The sequence below is a fragment of the Leptosomus discolor genome, chromosome 2, assembly GCF_034619465.1.
Source record: "Leptosomus discolor isolate bLepDis1 chromosome 2, bLepDis1.hap2, whole genome shotgun sequence".
Lineage (NCBI taxonomy): Eukaryota > Metazoa > Chordata > Aves > Leptosomiformes > Leptosomidae > Leptosomus > Leptosomus discolor.
This window is the reverse complement of record NC_141392.1, coordinates 123,482,685-123,498,108: the sequence shown is the minus strand read 5'-3', so window position 1 is coordinate 123,498,108 and position 15,424 is coordinate 123,482,685. Positions and strand designations below refer to the sequence as shown.

Here is a 15,424-nt window from a genome sequence, read left to right as displayed (position 1 = left end):
CCCACATTGTTCTGACGAAGCTCAGCTTTGTTCAAGTGGACAATATTGACACAAATCTAATTAGTTTCAGATAAAAGTACTTACAGCTACTTACCCTAGTCTCCAAGCCTCCATCTGACAGTGTTTCTGATTTTTTTTAATGAATTGATGAAAAAAAGGCTTTTAGATTTTTATTAAAAGTGGAACTCAAACAAGTAAAAGAAATATCCATCTGTGAAAATGATTAGAATTGTGGGGTTAGGACTGATAATGAGTCAGGTAGTAAGACAGGTAATGAGTTGATGTGCTAATCCACGTCATTTAAATTGGTCTATAGAGAGTGCCAGGGCCAGTTTTGTTAAACTCCTGTCCTTTCCATGGCACATCTGTACTGTATCAGAAATAGTGTGACCAGCAGGAGTAGCGAAGTGATCGTGCCCCTGTACTCGGTACTGGTGAGACCACACCTTGAGTACTGTGTCCAGTTTTGGGCGCCACAGTATAGAAAAGACATTGAGTTGCTGGAGTGTGTCCAGAGAATGTCAACGAAGCTGGTGAAGGGTCTGGAGAACAGGTCTGGTGAGGAGCAGCTGAGGGAACTGGGGGTGTTCAGCCTGGAGAAGGGGAGGCTGAGGGGAGACCTTGCAGCTCTCTACAACTACCTAAAAGGAAGATGTAGTGAGGCCGGTCTTGGTCTCTTCTCCCAAGTAACTAATGACAGGACAAGAGGTAATGGACTCAAGTTGAGTCAGGGGAGGTTTAGATTGGATATTAGGAAAAATTTCTTTACTGAAAAAGTGGTTAGACATTGGAACAGGCTGCCCGGGGAGGTGGTGGAGTCACCATCCCTGGAAGTGTTCAAAAGACATAGAGATGTGGTGCTTAGAGCATGGTTTAGTGGTGGGCTGGGTAGTGGTAGGTTAATGGTTGGAACTGATGATCTTAAATGTCTTTACAAACTAAATGATTCTATGATTCTATGGTTCTATGATTCTATGACTCTATCTCCATTCAAAATGTGTTCTGGAAGCGAACCAAAACCTCTTTATATTTCTGATTTTTAAAAGGGCACTACTAGAAATCTTCTAGTCCTTGAAGGTCATATGCTGACACCCAGTGAAATCTTGACCACAGAAACTACGAGTAGTGGCTGACTTGATTCTGACTTAATTTACAGAAAATTTTAGGATCTCTGGGTAAAGAGCATTACCCAAAGCTTGTGCGCATCAAGAGACTACATATTTACCGTGCTAACAGTGAGGATACTGACACTTTTTATTTGTAATCCTCATATCGACATGGTGGAAAACTCTAACAAGTTCACTGTGAGTTTTCTGCATCATGGACTAAAGCTTAATGCTAGTGAATGTTTCTAGGTTCCCCATAACTTACATTGATATGAATAGCCTCTAAAAACAGTGTATGACTTAGCACCTTTCTTGCCACATCCAGTTTCTCTGTCTTGCTAGGCAGAGAAAATTGCATGTTTTCTGTCTGGGCCTGATCTGGTTGGCCTCAGAAATAGATCCTTTGTGAATGTATTTTCTGGGTTTGATAGTCAGACAAAATCATGGAAGAAATATTAAGGACTGTTAAATACAGAGGCTGCCTCTTCTTCAGGAAGCGCTGAAAGCTTGAAACTTACATGGGAGAAGTATTGTTGCATACTTGGTTTGTCCTGTTACTCACTGCAAAATAAATATTGTTGGCTAATGTTGGACCTGGAGATAGATGGACTTATGGGTTGTTCCTGCATGCATTTTTAACAGCAGCATCACTGTTGAAAGGCTATAACCTGATGTTGTACCTGCAAAATCAATGTTCTTACTTGTGTGATAAACTTTGACTGCTTTAAATTCTCAGGGGCTAAGTTTACTGTGCTGTCTCAGCCATTTACCATCTTCCCTGTCCCCATGAGAGTGAAGGCCAGCATGATCCTTGTTGTCATACTGAGTTCAGCAGCATCTGCATTCATCCTCACTCTTGCATTCTGCTGGTTCAAGAAGAGCAAAAGCAACAGTAAGTTTGAAATACCCACTAAAATTTATACTTGCAGACTCCCTATTTTATTAACAAATCTCCAGAGTGAACACAACAAGATTCAGACAATGGCACTTGGAGAAAGCTCTGAGAAGTTCAGTAATTAGCGGCACAGTTCGTGGTTATACAGTTTTCTGCCTATAACAGGTCCTGGAAAAAAATTTAACTGTATGTAAGGCATGATGAAAGTAGTCCAGACAAGGAATTAAGAAATGGAGGAAACATTTGCTTTGATTTCAATGATCCGTTCAGCCACTGCGTTCTCCTGATGAAGGATGACATAGCACATTATCACTGTGGTGAGGTTATGCAAAGCCTTGGTGCTGACCAACAACCAGACACAGCTGCAGTGTTAATGCCACAGAGACAGCGTCACAGCTGCGCTGACATCACACTACTGGCATCAAAGTTACCACATTAGCGCAAGTCAAAGCGGTAATGGGAGAGCTACAGATTCTCTGGAGTTCTCCCCCATGCAAATTCACGCCTCTACTAATTTACCTAGGGGTTACTTTCTTTTTGACGTTGATCTTAAAGCATATATAGCTGCCTCAAGCAGGCTTTCCCACTGCAGAAGGCGTAAGGCTATTTGTGTAAGAGAAGAACTGAAGATAAAAGGATATGACCATGACTGTTGGCGGCTTGATTGCCAAACAGCCACCTCAAACTGCTGGTGATGTTGAGAGTTACCAGTTGGCCTTTCAGATATGCTAACTGAAGTTGGGACCTAGCCAAATGTACAGGTAACCCATAGTGGAGAAGTAAATGCACATCCCAGTTGATAAGACCTCTCCCACTAGTTTCAAGACCTTCTCACTAGTTTCTCCAAGCTTTTGCTTTCAAGTAGCTTTGCAAATCCAGGCTAAAGGGTCTTTCACTTAAACAGCACCATGAGCACTAGATGCAATAAGGTCTGAATTCCTGGTATTACTGAACATGGTGTCATAGAAGAAAGGCTTCTACTGACAACAGGTAGGAATCCTAATGACAAAACACGAGATGGTATCAACATAAAACTACTCTCTCTGCTTTTGGGCAGAAAGAACAATTCTAGATTGTAAATTCACCAGCAATATATTGTTGCTTGAATTAATAACTGCTGCTGAGCTGAGGATGGATTGAGAGTGATGTGACTGTATGTGTCATTACAGAAACGACGACTGAACGGGTTGATGTACCACTGGCCAGTACCAAGGGACCCCGTAAGCAAGCACAGTCTCATGCAGCTCACATCCAGCCTTGTTACAATCAAAAAGAAAATAAAAGTGGTGTGCGTGTAGCTGGAGGTGAGACTGCAGTTTGACAATAATTCAGATTCATAAAGAGTTGAACTTCTCTTAATAAACTATAGGTTTGTAGAGGATCAATGGCAGAGTTCTTCTCAGAAGGTCTATCACTTTATTACCTCCTCCTTCTCCTCCCTGGTATTTTTCTATCTGTCATTTGATCTCCTTTTATATATACACTGTGAAATCCTAGCTCCACTGAAGGCAGCACCATAATCCCCTTCACACTCAATGAGTCCGTGATTTCATCTAGTGTTTTTGGAGCAGGACAGGGACCAACATTCCCATAGTGTCCCCAGCATGCCTGGTGCAATAGGGCTCCTCCCTGTCTGGGTCTCCAAGTGCTGCAGCTATAACTGCGCAGTGTTCAAAAAAGCTCTGGACAAGTTTGCAGGCTGTGGAGGACTGCAGTGAGGTAGAAAAAAAACACTCAGGGCTCCTTTTCACAGTCTCTGTCACCTCCACCTCTCACTGGACCTTCATGTCTTACATTCTGAGCGGTGATTCCAAGCCAGCACCCCGAAACATCTCCATTCCTACCCACCCTGCTCAGTGTCCCCCTCTACTCCCCAGGGTCCCTGCCATAAACATCCTTCTTGTGCACACCTCCTCAAGACTTGTCTTTTCATCATCTGCTGATCAAACATGACTTCTTCTGAGGTCACGGAAAAGCAGACAGCCTCGGGGGCATGCGGCTGGCAGCATAAAGCACTGGCTTCCCTCTCTGCAAGTGTGAAATGTTCTTACAGTAGTTGTGGGGTTTTTTTGTCTCACCTGCCAACAGCACAGATCTAAGAGCATTCGGATAACCCTGATGAACCACCCATTTACTCTGTTTTGGGAATTTTTTTTTTCCTCCTCTTTCCCAAAGCCTGTGGATTACATAAGAGGCAGGAAGAGGCGAGCTGGAGTCTTATCTCCTTTTAATTAGCATCTATCACAAAAGCAGGGGGAGAGAGAGAAGGAGAGAGGAAATTCTGCAGTTTATGTGTTTTGATATTTGCTGTACTCCTCCAAAACACAGCATTCAGCTGTGTGCCTTAGGATACATATCTGCTATAAATTCATTTTTTATCTAATTTGTCTGAGATCTAAGCTTCCTGTGGAGGTCTGAGATCAAAGGATCTGATTCTGTCTGATGTCGGCTCTGACACATAATGCGTGCTGACTTAGTTCTGTCTATAAACTCGCAGTGGGAGGCTGCCATTCTCCCTTGGCACCTTTACATAGTGAACTTTCATTTTGGCTGGGGAGGCTGACAGGTATAGCGTTGATTGGAGCCGTCATGTAAATAATTCATGGGAAGATTTTTTTTGTCAGAAAAAGGCAACCCAGCCACTTAAAGTCTTTTAGGAATAGTTGCAAGACAAAAAGATTCCCCGATATGTTCAAATCTAAACAAGGATAACAATATCTTAAGTGAATTTAATACATATGACTTGGAAATGTCTAATGTTTGATTTCCCCTTATTTAAAGTGCTGTTGGTTTTGGAGAGAGAGAGAGAGGAAATCAAAGCTGAAGTCTTTTTGTTTAGTTTCTGCTTTATAGCTGTTCCCCCCATAAGAAATCCCACCTTTCTAATACAATTAAATGTTCATAATGTTTGTTATTAATCACCACAGTAAGTCTTGCAAGTCTTGTTTTTCTGTTTGGTAGAAGCTTATACAGTGTGAAGTCCAATGGAGATAGGGGCCCTAGTTGTTGTCACAGAACAAGTAGCTGAGGATGCAGATCAGGAAGAAAGCTGTGTGCACAGATACACAGTACTGCGGGGGAGAAGGGATCAAGATATTACCTTGTCTGAGGTTGGCGTGACAAAAAACTCTCCTCAGCTTCACCTAGTTATCTCTCTCGAGTTAAGTAACTTTTGATTGACTAACGCATGGTTAACAGAATCCGGAAGTGGAGGAACACTTTGTTTCTTTTTGCAGTTTATTCTAGTAGTTCACCACCTGCACCATCAAAAAGTTGTATCCTGTACCAGTTTGCTTTTCCTAGCTTCAGTTTCCAATTTTGGGACCTAATCTACAGGAGTCATTTCTTATATTGCATACCCTTTTAGTAAGAAGTTTTTTTCTTTCCGTGAAAATACTTGGTCACTAGATCCAAATTTTAGTTCTTCTTTGAGTCTCATATGTCCTAGCAATCTAAAATCCTTCTTCTGGTTCTTTTCTACTTTCATTCAATCCTGGTTTGGTTGTCCAACTTGCGCAACTGCAAAACCAAAATCCCTTCCCTGACATCACTCATTACTCTACTACCTAAACATCTCTTTGGTCCTTTCAGGTGTTGTTATCTTATTGATCCTTGTCCTGAACTCCTTGGTCACCATTGCCCAGAAATCACTGTTGTATTCCTGAAGAGGTTGTCCCACTCTACAAACAGGGTCTGCATCCCTTGCTCCTAGGTTGCCTAGATCAGTTCCTCCTCCTTCCGTTCTACCAGTCTGTTACTTTTTCCACCTTTAACAAAATTTCTTCAGAATTCAGAAATTTAATTCCAAACCACTGGTGGAAACACTAAATATCTTCCATTTCAGTGGTAGTGTCTGGTACTGCCACGTATCCCCACCTCTGAGAATTATTTCCCATATATAATTACAGCCTGAGCTCTGTCTGTTAGCTGGTACTTAATCCAGTTAATCAGGTGCTTTATTGATATTGAATAGTTTGTATTTAATTTAAAAAAATCAGGACATTTTAGATTACTATGTCATATAAATCTCAAGGCAGTATTTCATCCCGGAAACTGCTCACATCCAGAAAACTTTTAGCCTCCTCCATCAATTCAAATTCATTTGAAAAGACCTATTTTCACAGTTGAAAATAGCATCTTTGCAGATGAAGAGGGCATCAAAACGTATCAAGAAATAACAAGAAGCTTTGATATAGGGGATCATGACCTGATCATCTTATTTATGCATATAAAGAAGATAATCGAATCTAATGACGCATGTAATTTGTACTTTAAAACAGCCAATTACCTAATGTTAAAGCAATCATGAGAAGGAAAACTGTTACGCACAGAAACGTGTGTGACTACTGAAAATTTACCAACACCTTTCCAGTGGATTTCAAAGAAGTACAATCCTGAAATTCAAAGCTATGAGTGTTCAAGTTGAAAAAAAACAACACAGGAAAAGTGAGTACAAGCATGAATTCATTGACACGCTGTCAGAGTTCAAGGAGTTCAAGGAGCATCTGGACGATGCTCTTACTCATATGATTTAGTGTTAGTTAGCCCTGTGAGGAGCAGGGAGTTGGACTCAATGATCCTTATAGGTCCCTTCCAACTAGAGATATTCTGTGATTCTATGATTCTGTGAAAATGATTCCAGCACCTAGAGTTCCAGTTAACTACAGAAAAGGGAGAAGAGAATAAATCTGAGCAGAAGGTCTGAGAAACCAGAGGCTGAATGTCACAGGCTGCTAATGATTAAACTTCAAGTACAAACCTGAAAGATCACGAGTAGTAACGACACATTTTCTGGGATCATCTGTGGTAAGGACCTGTAATACATGCTGATGAATGGACTGCAAAAGTTAAGGTTGTCCACTAAGACATGAGATATGTGGACTAGGACTAGTTTGGATTTGGAACAAGTATAAAAGGTTTGGGTCTGGGCTGGTTTCATTTTATTTTCAGGGGGGCCAGGGAGACGATTGCAAGGATTTTATAAATGTTTTTAGCATCCAAACGAAGCAGACTGCCAATCTTGCACTGAAGTGATAGCACACCCTGTCAACTCAGGAGCCATCTGCTGTAATACTACAAGCGATTCTGCCTCTGCGGTTGATAACCGTTTGGTTTATTAAGATGCAAACATTTTTCATTTCCACATGAAAAATGTGTAGTATCTGGTTTCCTTTCCTTCTTTTTTCAAAGACATTTTTTAAACAGCATTGCAGGTTACAGACTCTGCCTTGACTAGGATTCAGATGTTGGAAATCAAAAGTTCTACCTTATATTACAGCCTGATTTATAAAGAATTGCTGCATTTTATATATGTGTAGCATTGAAACGATTATCAGTCTTAGCAATACATAGCTTATTAAACAGATGTATTCTGTATATGTTATTATTAAGCATTTATTGAAGTATTTTACAACCACTGGAAGATGCTCTAGGAGTTATCAGTGTATCAATAGGTACAAACCAGATGTTTTAGCTGCTATATATTTATTTGTGGAAACAACTTACGGTTATTTGGTTTTAACAGCTTATTTCTATCAAACTAAAATTTGTGGCCAATTACAATTATTTTCCCAACAATAACTCCTTTTTCATTAATGTCTTTAAGGCATAGTAAAGGCACAGAAAGGTAAGGAACAAGAAGGTAGGGTCTTACCGTTATTGTAAAGAATAAACAAGTCCTGCTTTCACAGACAGGGAAGAAACTGGGGCAATGGCACATGCCACGAGACAACTGGAGGAGCTGAACTTGCAGCCCTGTGAAGCCAAGTCAGTGAGAAAGACCACCAATGTTCAGGGTAAGGCAGGCAACAGAGGTGCCTTTTCCTCAGTGAGGGACAGTGACAATCACCAACAGCCATGTGAAAGAACATCTCCTGATGACTCTCTGGAACTTCAGCAGCCAACTGTCCTGGGTTGCTCCAGCCAGAAAGATGTCCCCCAGCCTTCTGCTGATTACAACGAGGACAAAGCAAAGTCTGAAAGGATGCCCAAGTCTTGGAATGATGTTGGAGAGCATGTTGCTGTGGTAGCAGCGGAGGTATAAGAGAAATGATGTGCAGTGGTGGACCACCGACAAAGCAAGCTTTGCCTGGCTTGCAGTCAACGTGAAGCTGAGTCGTTTCTCCTTGTGATCAGAGCAAGACATACACATACTAGCACAGGGAACCAGTCTGCCACGCTACGCATGTACAAATGAACCCGTTACCTGGATCTGCAGCCAACTGGGAGACTCTAGCCATGTCTATGATGTTGAATTTTCTCAGCTTCCAAAGTAGGGTGGATGCATCCAAACTGCCTGTTGAGAATAGTTCTTCTGACACCTCTAAAACTCTCTCCAAGAGTCGTTTGGGGGAGTGCTAGCTGGCTAGCTAAGTTAGCTTTGAAATTAAATTCAAAAGCATTCAGGTATTAGCCTAGCAATTCAACAGTGCAGATGATCACATTTCTGACACTTAGTGTCTTAGTCTTTGTGTCTTGAGCAATGCTGATTGGTATGTATGCACGTATAGAAATATATACAAATTTTCCCATTTCTTCAAATCATGCCTTCAGTTTCATTCAAAGAACCTCAACATGTGTATAAATCTTTGCCTTTTTCTGAGGAAAACCAAACATGTATTCAACTTCCACTTCCTTATGATTTGAGTAACTGCTTCCATTCCTCCCTAGCTAAATTGTGTTGTTATTTTTCTTTAATCAAAGTATTTTGCTGAGTTAAATCTTCGCCATGTCATTGTTTTCTAACACCCTTAAATCACTGGCTTGTTATGAACACTGTTCTTTATGAATGATAATAATAATGCTGATGTTCTTCGGTTGCTGAGAGAATTCCTCTGTGTTTTGCTTTACTGAGCTGGAAAATGAGGGACTTTATTATGCCCTCTCTGTACCATAAAACTCTTGGTTACAAAGTGGCCTTGTGGCATAAGGTAAAATTTATACTCCTTTGCAGAAAAAAAATCCTTAGGCAGGAAGATGAGGTTTCTGCCCAGATCAGCAATGGAAGAGAAGGTAAGAAATCTTGATTTGAAAAAAAAAAAAAAAAACCAGAACCAACCACAAAACAGTTTACTTCAAGCTGAAGGAGCTGCAGTTCAGCTGCTGCTCGGTAAGCTACACAGTTCTCTAGGCACAAAAATGGATTCACCAGCATTGGTGCCTGCACTGTATTGTGTTTATAAGCATCATTTTCAGGTGAAATCAGACTGATTCCACTCTAAGCTAGGCTTCTGGCTGACTGCACAGGAGGTTTTCTGGCCTAAGACAGTTGAGCATGAGGGCCTTCTGATATTATCAAATGCAATAGATCAACCTTTCTGACCTCTTCCATGGCACGGAAAAACTATTTCTTACAGTATTTTCTGCAAAATATTATTCTATGTGAATCAACACGGTAGATCCCTAAGGCTCATGATTCAGGGTCCAAATAAAAATATATACCTTTCAGAGACATTCAGATTTGGTGAAATGATTTGGAGACACTTCCTTTCCTCAACAACGGATACCCAGTTTTAGATGCTTTCACACGGTAGAAGATCCTTTCTTCTCTGTAGACCCCCACCCCATGAACTCCACTCCCCTTAAGTAGTTCTACAGCTAGTAAGTGACTCTATCACAGCCAAGCAGTGTGAAAGCAAATAATACATAATTACAAATGTCAAGATATATGCTAATAATATGCAAATAATATTGAATGTAAATTATATGCAAAATTTATACAATAGAGCTTTCTTTTGGGGGGAAAAAACAGACATACTAGAAACAGTTAAGGGCTTTAATTAATCCTTTAATTCATAATCCTTGCATTTATCCATACTTTGTTTACAGAATAAATAATGTCTTGCATGTCTAGACCTCTAATGGAATAAGCAAGGCTAAAAAATCTGACTGCAGCATTCTTGATCTTTATTTTTCACAGTGCTGTGCATTAACTGAGTAAGTGGTGGAGCATGGGAAAGAACTGGAAAGAAAGTAAAACAAAACAATGAAAAATTAATGCAAATATTAAGTAAATGCTGAATAAGTAAGAAATGTAGGGGATCTTCTGTATCAGAAAAAAATCATGGTAGCAATAAGAGAGGGAAGGTGTGACTGAGACTGAGTAAAGAACATGATTAAACATGAGGTGATATCTTTTCTAAAAATAATTGTGTTTAGACCAACTAGAGAGCAGCACAGCGGAGAAGACCTGGGAGTTCTGGTGGACAGAAAGTTACCCATGATCGTGCCCTTGTGACCAAGAAGGCCAATGGTATCCTGGGGTACATTCAGAAAAGTGTGGCCAGCAGGTTGAGTGAGGTTTTTCTCCTCCTCTACTCTGTCCTGGTGAGGCCTCATCTGGAGTGCTGTGTCCAGTTCTGGGCTCCCCAGTTCAGGAGGGTCAGGGAACTACTGGAGAGAGCCCAGCTGAGGGCTACAAAGATGATGAGGGGGTTGGAGCACCTCTCCTACAAGGAAAGGCTGAGAGACCTGGGGCTGTTTAGCCTGGAGAAGAGAAGACTGAGAGGGGACCTTATCAACACTTAATAAATATCTAAAGGGTGGGTGTCGAGAGGATGGGGCCAGGCTCTTTCCAGTGGTGCCCAGTGACAGGACAAGGGGCAACGGGCACAAACTGGAGCACAGGAAGTTCCGCCTCAACATGAGGAAAAACTTCTTTACTCTGAGAGTGACAGAGCACTGGGACAGGCTGCCCAGGGAGGTTGTGGAGTCTCCTTCCCTGGAGATATTCAAAACCTGCCTGGATGCAGCCCTGTGTGACCTGCTCTGGGTGACCCTGCTTTGGCAGGGGGTTGGATTGGATGATCTCCAGAGGCCCCTTCCGACCCCTGCCATCCTGTGATTCTGTGATACCATTTTGTGAACTGCAACAGCACTTGGATGAAATGGGATCCTACTGCTTTGAGGATGGTGGAGATCCAGATTTGTTTTGAAAAGTTTTCCATATAAACAAACAAAGGAAAAAACAGTCTCTCACTCTTACAGGCAATATATATTTACATGAACAGCACCATCCAAGCTGCCCCAGGATGTCCTGGGCAAGGGAAAGAAAGAGAACTCACATGTCATGTCCTGAGCCAAAAGTTTTATTTTACAATAGCTCAATCACCAGCTTGGCCTGTGGGGCACCTGCATGTCATTAGTCTTGCCATCAGCAGTTTTGGTAATCCTGCTTGTATTGGGTTTGCATGACAAGGTTTTGGTAGCAGGTGGGCTACAGGGGTGGCTTCTGTGAGCAGCTGCTAGAAGTTTCCCCTATGTCCAATACAGCCAATGCCAGCCAGCTCCAAGATGGACCTACTGCTGACCAAGGCCGAGCCCATCAGCGGTGGTGGTAGTGCCTCTGGGGTAATATATTTAGGAAGGGGTGGGGGGGGAATGCTGTAGAACAACAGCCAGAGAGTGGGGTGAGAATCCATGAGAGCAACAACTCTGCAGACACCAAGGTCAGTGAAGAAGGACGGGCAGGAGGTGCTCCACGCACCAGAGCAGAGATTCCCCTGCAAATGGTGATGAAGACCATGGTGAGGCAGGCTGTCCCCCTGTAGCCCATGGAGGTCCATGGTGGAGCAGATATCCACCTGCAGCCCGTGGAGGACCCCATGCCAGAGCAGATGGATGCCCAAAGGAGGCTGTGACCCTGTGGTAAGCCCATGCTGGAGCAGGGTCCTGGCAGGATCTGTGGCCCCATGGAGAGAGGAGCCCACGCTGGAGCAGGTGTGCTGGTAGGACTTGTGGCCCAGCTGGGGACCCACGCTGGACAAGTCTGTTCCTGAAGGACTGCACCCTGTGGAAAGGACCCACGCTGGAGCAGTTCATGAACAACAGCAGCCTGTGGGAAGGACTCACGTTGGAGAAGTTCATGGAGGACTGTTACCTGTGGGAGGGATCCAATGCTGGATCAGAGGAAGAGTATGAAGAGTCCTTCCCCTGAGGAGGAAGGAGAGGCAGAGATAATGTGTGAAGAACTGACCATAATCCCCATTCCCTGTCCCCTTGTACTGCTTGGGGGGAGGAGGTAAAGAAATCAGCAGTGAAGTTGAGTCCAGGAAGAAGGAAGGGGTAGGAGGAAGGTGTTTTCAGGTATTTCAAGATTTAGTTTTTATTTCTTATTACCTTACTCTGATTGGATTTTTAATAAATAAAATTAATTTTTCCCTATGGTGGTAATTGGTGAGTGATCTCCCTGTCTTTATCTCGACCCATGAGCCTTTTGTTATATTTTCTTTCCCCTGTCCAGCTGAGGAGGGGGAGTGATAGAGCAGCTTTTATGGGCACCTGGCACCCAGCCACGGCAAACTCATCACACTGCTCGAGACCCTTAGTCTTTGTATTCTTGGTTTCTCCTTATTCCATACACTACAAGTTGGACAACAATGGCTTCCACCTTTGCATGATTGTTTTATGGGTAAATTTTTGTGTTGAAATACTCCTTGACAGGAAGATATTATACATTCCAAAAGTCAGGGTGAGGGCAGAGCAGGGTAGGGATGGAGTACAAGAAGCCAGAGGAAGAAGCCACAATGTGACATGTAGGTTACCCATGAGGGATGTGGTGCCTTGACAGGCATGAGGTTACCAAAGTCTTCTGGCCCAGCTACAAGAGGTTCAGCTGAAAAGCGTTCAGTGTTTTATACTGTCATAGTCCAGTTGCTGGGAGGACACATAAAAAGAGAGCAGCAGGATTTCAGCTCAGCTTTTCAAAGAAGCCTATAGGGATGTCGTGGCAGACTCACACTCTAGCCCAGCCCACATCCAGGCCAGCTTGGTGAGGGACACTAAGCACCTTCAGCAAATCTACTTGGGCTTAGCAAAGGCTAACCTCCCCACACTGAACTTCAAGGAAGCCTTCAAAGTGCAGGCAAAGCGGACGTAAAAAGCCTTTTCATCTGTCTGTGCACATCCATCCTCTGAAACTCAGTCTTTCTTGACAGTTGTGTTAAATGTCAGTGAAATTTGACGAGTTTGACTCCTCCGCAGCCAATGGCAAAAATTTCATTAAATTTGCTGGATTTGGGATTTCCACCTGCTAACCTTTTTCTGTAGTCATATCTCTGGTAGCACTTGAGTTCCTTTATTGATATAAATAAGAATGTAGCTGAAAGGATGCCTTATTTTCAACCAAGCTCTCCAGGCTTGTCTGAATTCCTAGAGAATGTATGGGCAAAATTATTCTTCTTCCTTTTTTCTCCCCCATTTTGTGGAAGTGGTATTTGTTCCTCTTATGTCTGAAGTAGAGGAGTGCGTTACAGACAAATTTGCCTAAGGCTTTGGGCCAGAGTTGATGAGACTTCACGAAGATACAGGAACAGGCACATGGATAGAAAAAAAGAAAGCCTGTGAAAAATTAAAATGACAAGCCTGGTTAGGGAGCAGAGATAACTGGTGATGTAGTAAAATTAATTACAGTCTGGGTTGAAGGAATTGTGTGCCTAAGACAAAATTAAAAAAAAAAAAAAAAGAAAACCCAAATAACAGCAATGAGATTATAAACCCTTTCATCATCTCTATATGGTATAACTCCCAATCCCTATTTATTATGACATTTATTATGGCATTTATTTCTATAGGATGAGAGGTATAAATGGCAGATAAAAAAGGCAAGTGTCCGGTCAGAAGGCTTTTCTTTGAGCTTTTGATTCTACAGCGAATAGCTTTATTAAAAGTGAAATTACACTCAAAAAAAAGCTTCAGTGGACTAGGAACTGTGAGAGACAACCTTCACTGAATCAGGAAAGCTGCATGATGCAACACTCCAAGGGTGGTTATGGGTACTTACTGATTATGTAGACTCACAGTTCTTTTAAATTTAATTTTTTTGGCAATTATATCTTCTCTATGTGATCCTGCTCTGTCAAGAGGGTTAGACTAGATGAACTCCAACCCGTACCATTCTGTGATTCTGTGACTCTATGATTATGCATTTGCCAGGACTTGAAATTATTCCAGCTTTGTACTTACTAAAATGTGGGAAATGATGGGTGATGATTTGTTGATCGACGTGATAAAGACAATTGCAAAAGCAAAGGCCAGGTCATATGATCACCATAAGATCATTCCAAGATTTCAGAACACACCAGCAAAGGGTGTTTGCATAGGGATTTCTCTAAGTGTGCTTTTGAGGGCTGGGACAGGAGGTAGGTGCTACCTCAGATACAAGATTTCACGTATTAGGTGACACAACAGAAGACAACCAGGGTTTGAAGCTGCAGTGGGGGACAGTGCAGTTCTTAGGAGCATGAGGTCAACTAGGAAGCACATTTAGTAGACAACACAGCAGCTTTTCACTGTCTCAGACCTCTGTGCGTATGTGTGGGTCAGGTGATGACAAGAAGTTACCACCAACCTGCTACTGTCTCACAAAAGCATTTGAAAATTTTAAATTTTCAGAGAAAAGGAAACAAGAGTAACTATTCCACTAGTGAGTTTTCTAAAAAAGGAAAACAGAAAAACATAAAGAATGTTTTAGTTTTGAAACTGGAAGTTGAAATCCCTTTTGAAGGAAGGTCATTTGGGGAGAAATTTACCTTATCCTTTTGTTTTCTTTCTTTTTTTTTTTTCCCCCATCCTCCTTTTTTTCATGTTCTGACTAAGTAAAGTGGAGAAAACGAGTAGGGAAGAAGGAAAAAAAAAGAATCAGCGCTCTCAAATTAATTAAAATTTAAAGTGTTATATATTACTCAGTTTGTCCTTAGCTTTACGCTTAAGGTGTGAAAAAAATACCAAATAAAACTGGAAGACAGTGTGAAAGAAATCTGACTCAACGTAAGCTTCTGTTCCTCTCTCTTGGTCTCTAGTTCAGTGAATTATTTTCTCCTAAAATACTCCCAACACGCTGTCAACTTTTTTTGCACATAAGCTACCTAAACCTCTGATAGTTTCCATATTGTATTAGACCAGACCCTCATACTGAAGGTTGGTGGTGTTGGATTCTTGGGAAAGAATATTAAAAAAAGGCAAATAAGAAATGAGCCTTCCCTGGGTTCAGCCTTAAGCAAGAAGATTTCTGGGAATGATTGTTGCTCTTAGTGTGCATTGGATGGACCTATTGTCCCTTAACATTTTCTGACAGTGTAGCATGAATGTCGTGTTCCACTGAATTGTCTATGTCCCGTGTGAAAAAAGAAGTTATTTCTGCTTTTATTTTAAATGTTCTGCCTGGCATTTTCTAGGCTTTGTTGCTTGATAAATATGCAAGGTGATGCTTATTCACCTTGCTTTTCTAGGTGTCGTGTACTTTCATCACACTTAGCACTTTTCCAAGCTCTATGGGAGTCCTGTGAGATCTGACTTAAAGTTCAGCTGAAAAGATAAGGGGTAATACCCCACAGGAATGGAAGAGAAGGAGAACATATACTTCTTACTCAGTTGTCCTGCAAAAGACCTCCCTCTGACTGGGTTTGTGCAGTCAAACCTCATGCAT

General features: G+C 41.9%; 1 protein-coding gene across 1 annotated transcript in view; it reads left to right on the top strand.

Moving 5' to 3' along the window:
- The window catches only part of PKHD1 (PKHD1 ciliary IPT domain containing fibrocystin/polyductin), a 265,896-nt gene extending 257,852 nt beyond the window's left edge, over positions 1-8,044 (top strand). Inside the window, exons 63-65 of the mRNA XM_086461672.1 lie at positions 1,843-1,998; positions 3,171-3,305; positions 7,692-8,044. Of these exons, the coding sequence (XP_086317798.1) occupies positions 1,843-1,998; positions 3,171-3,305; positions 7,692-8,044 (644 nt within the window). The remainder of the gene's footprint in view (positions 1-1,842; positions 1,999-3,170; positions 3,306-7,691) is intronic.
- Positions 8,045-15,424: the final 7,380 nt, after the last annotated feature.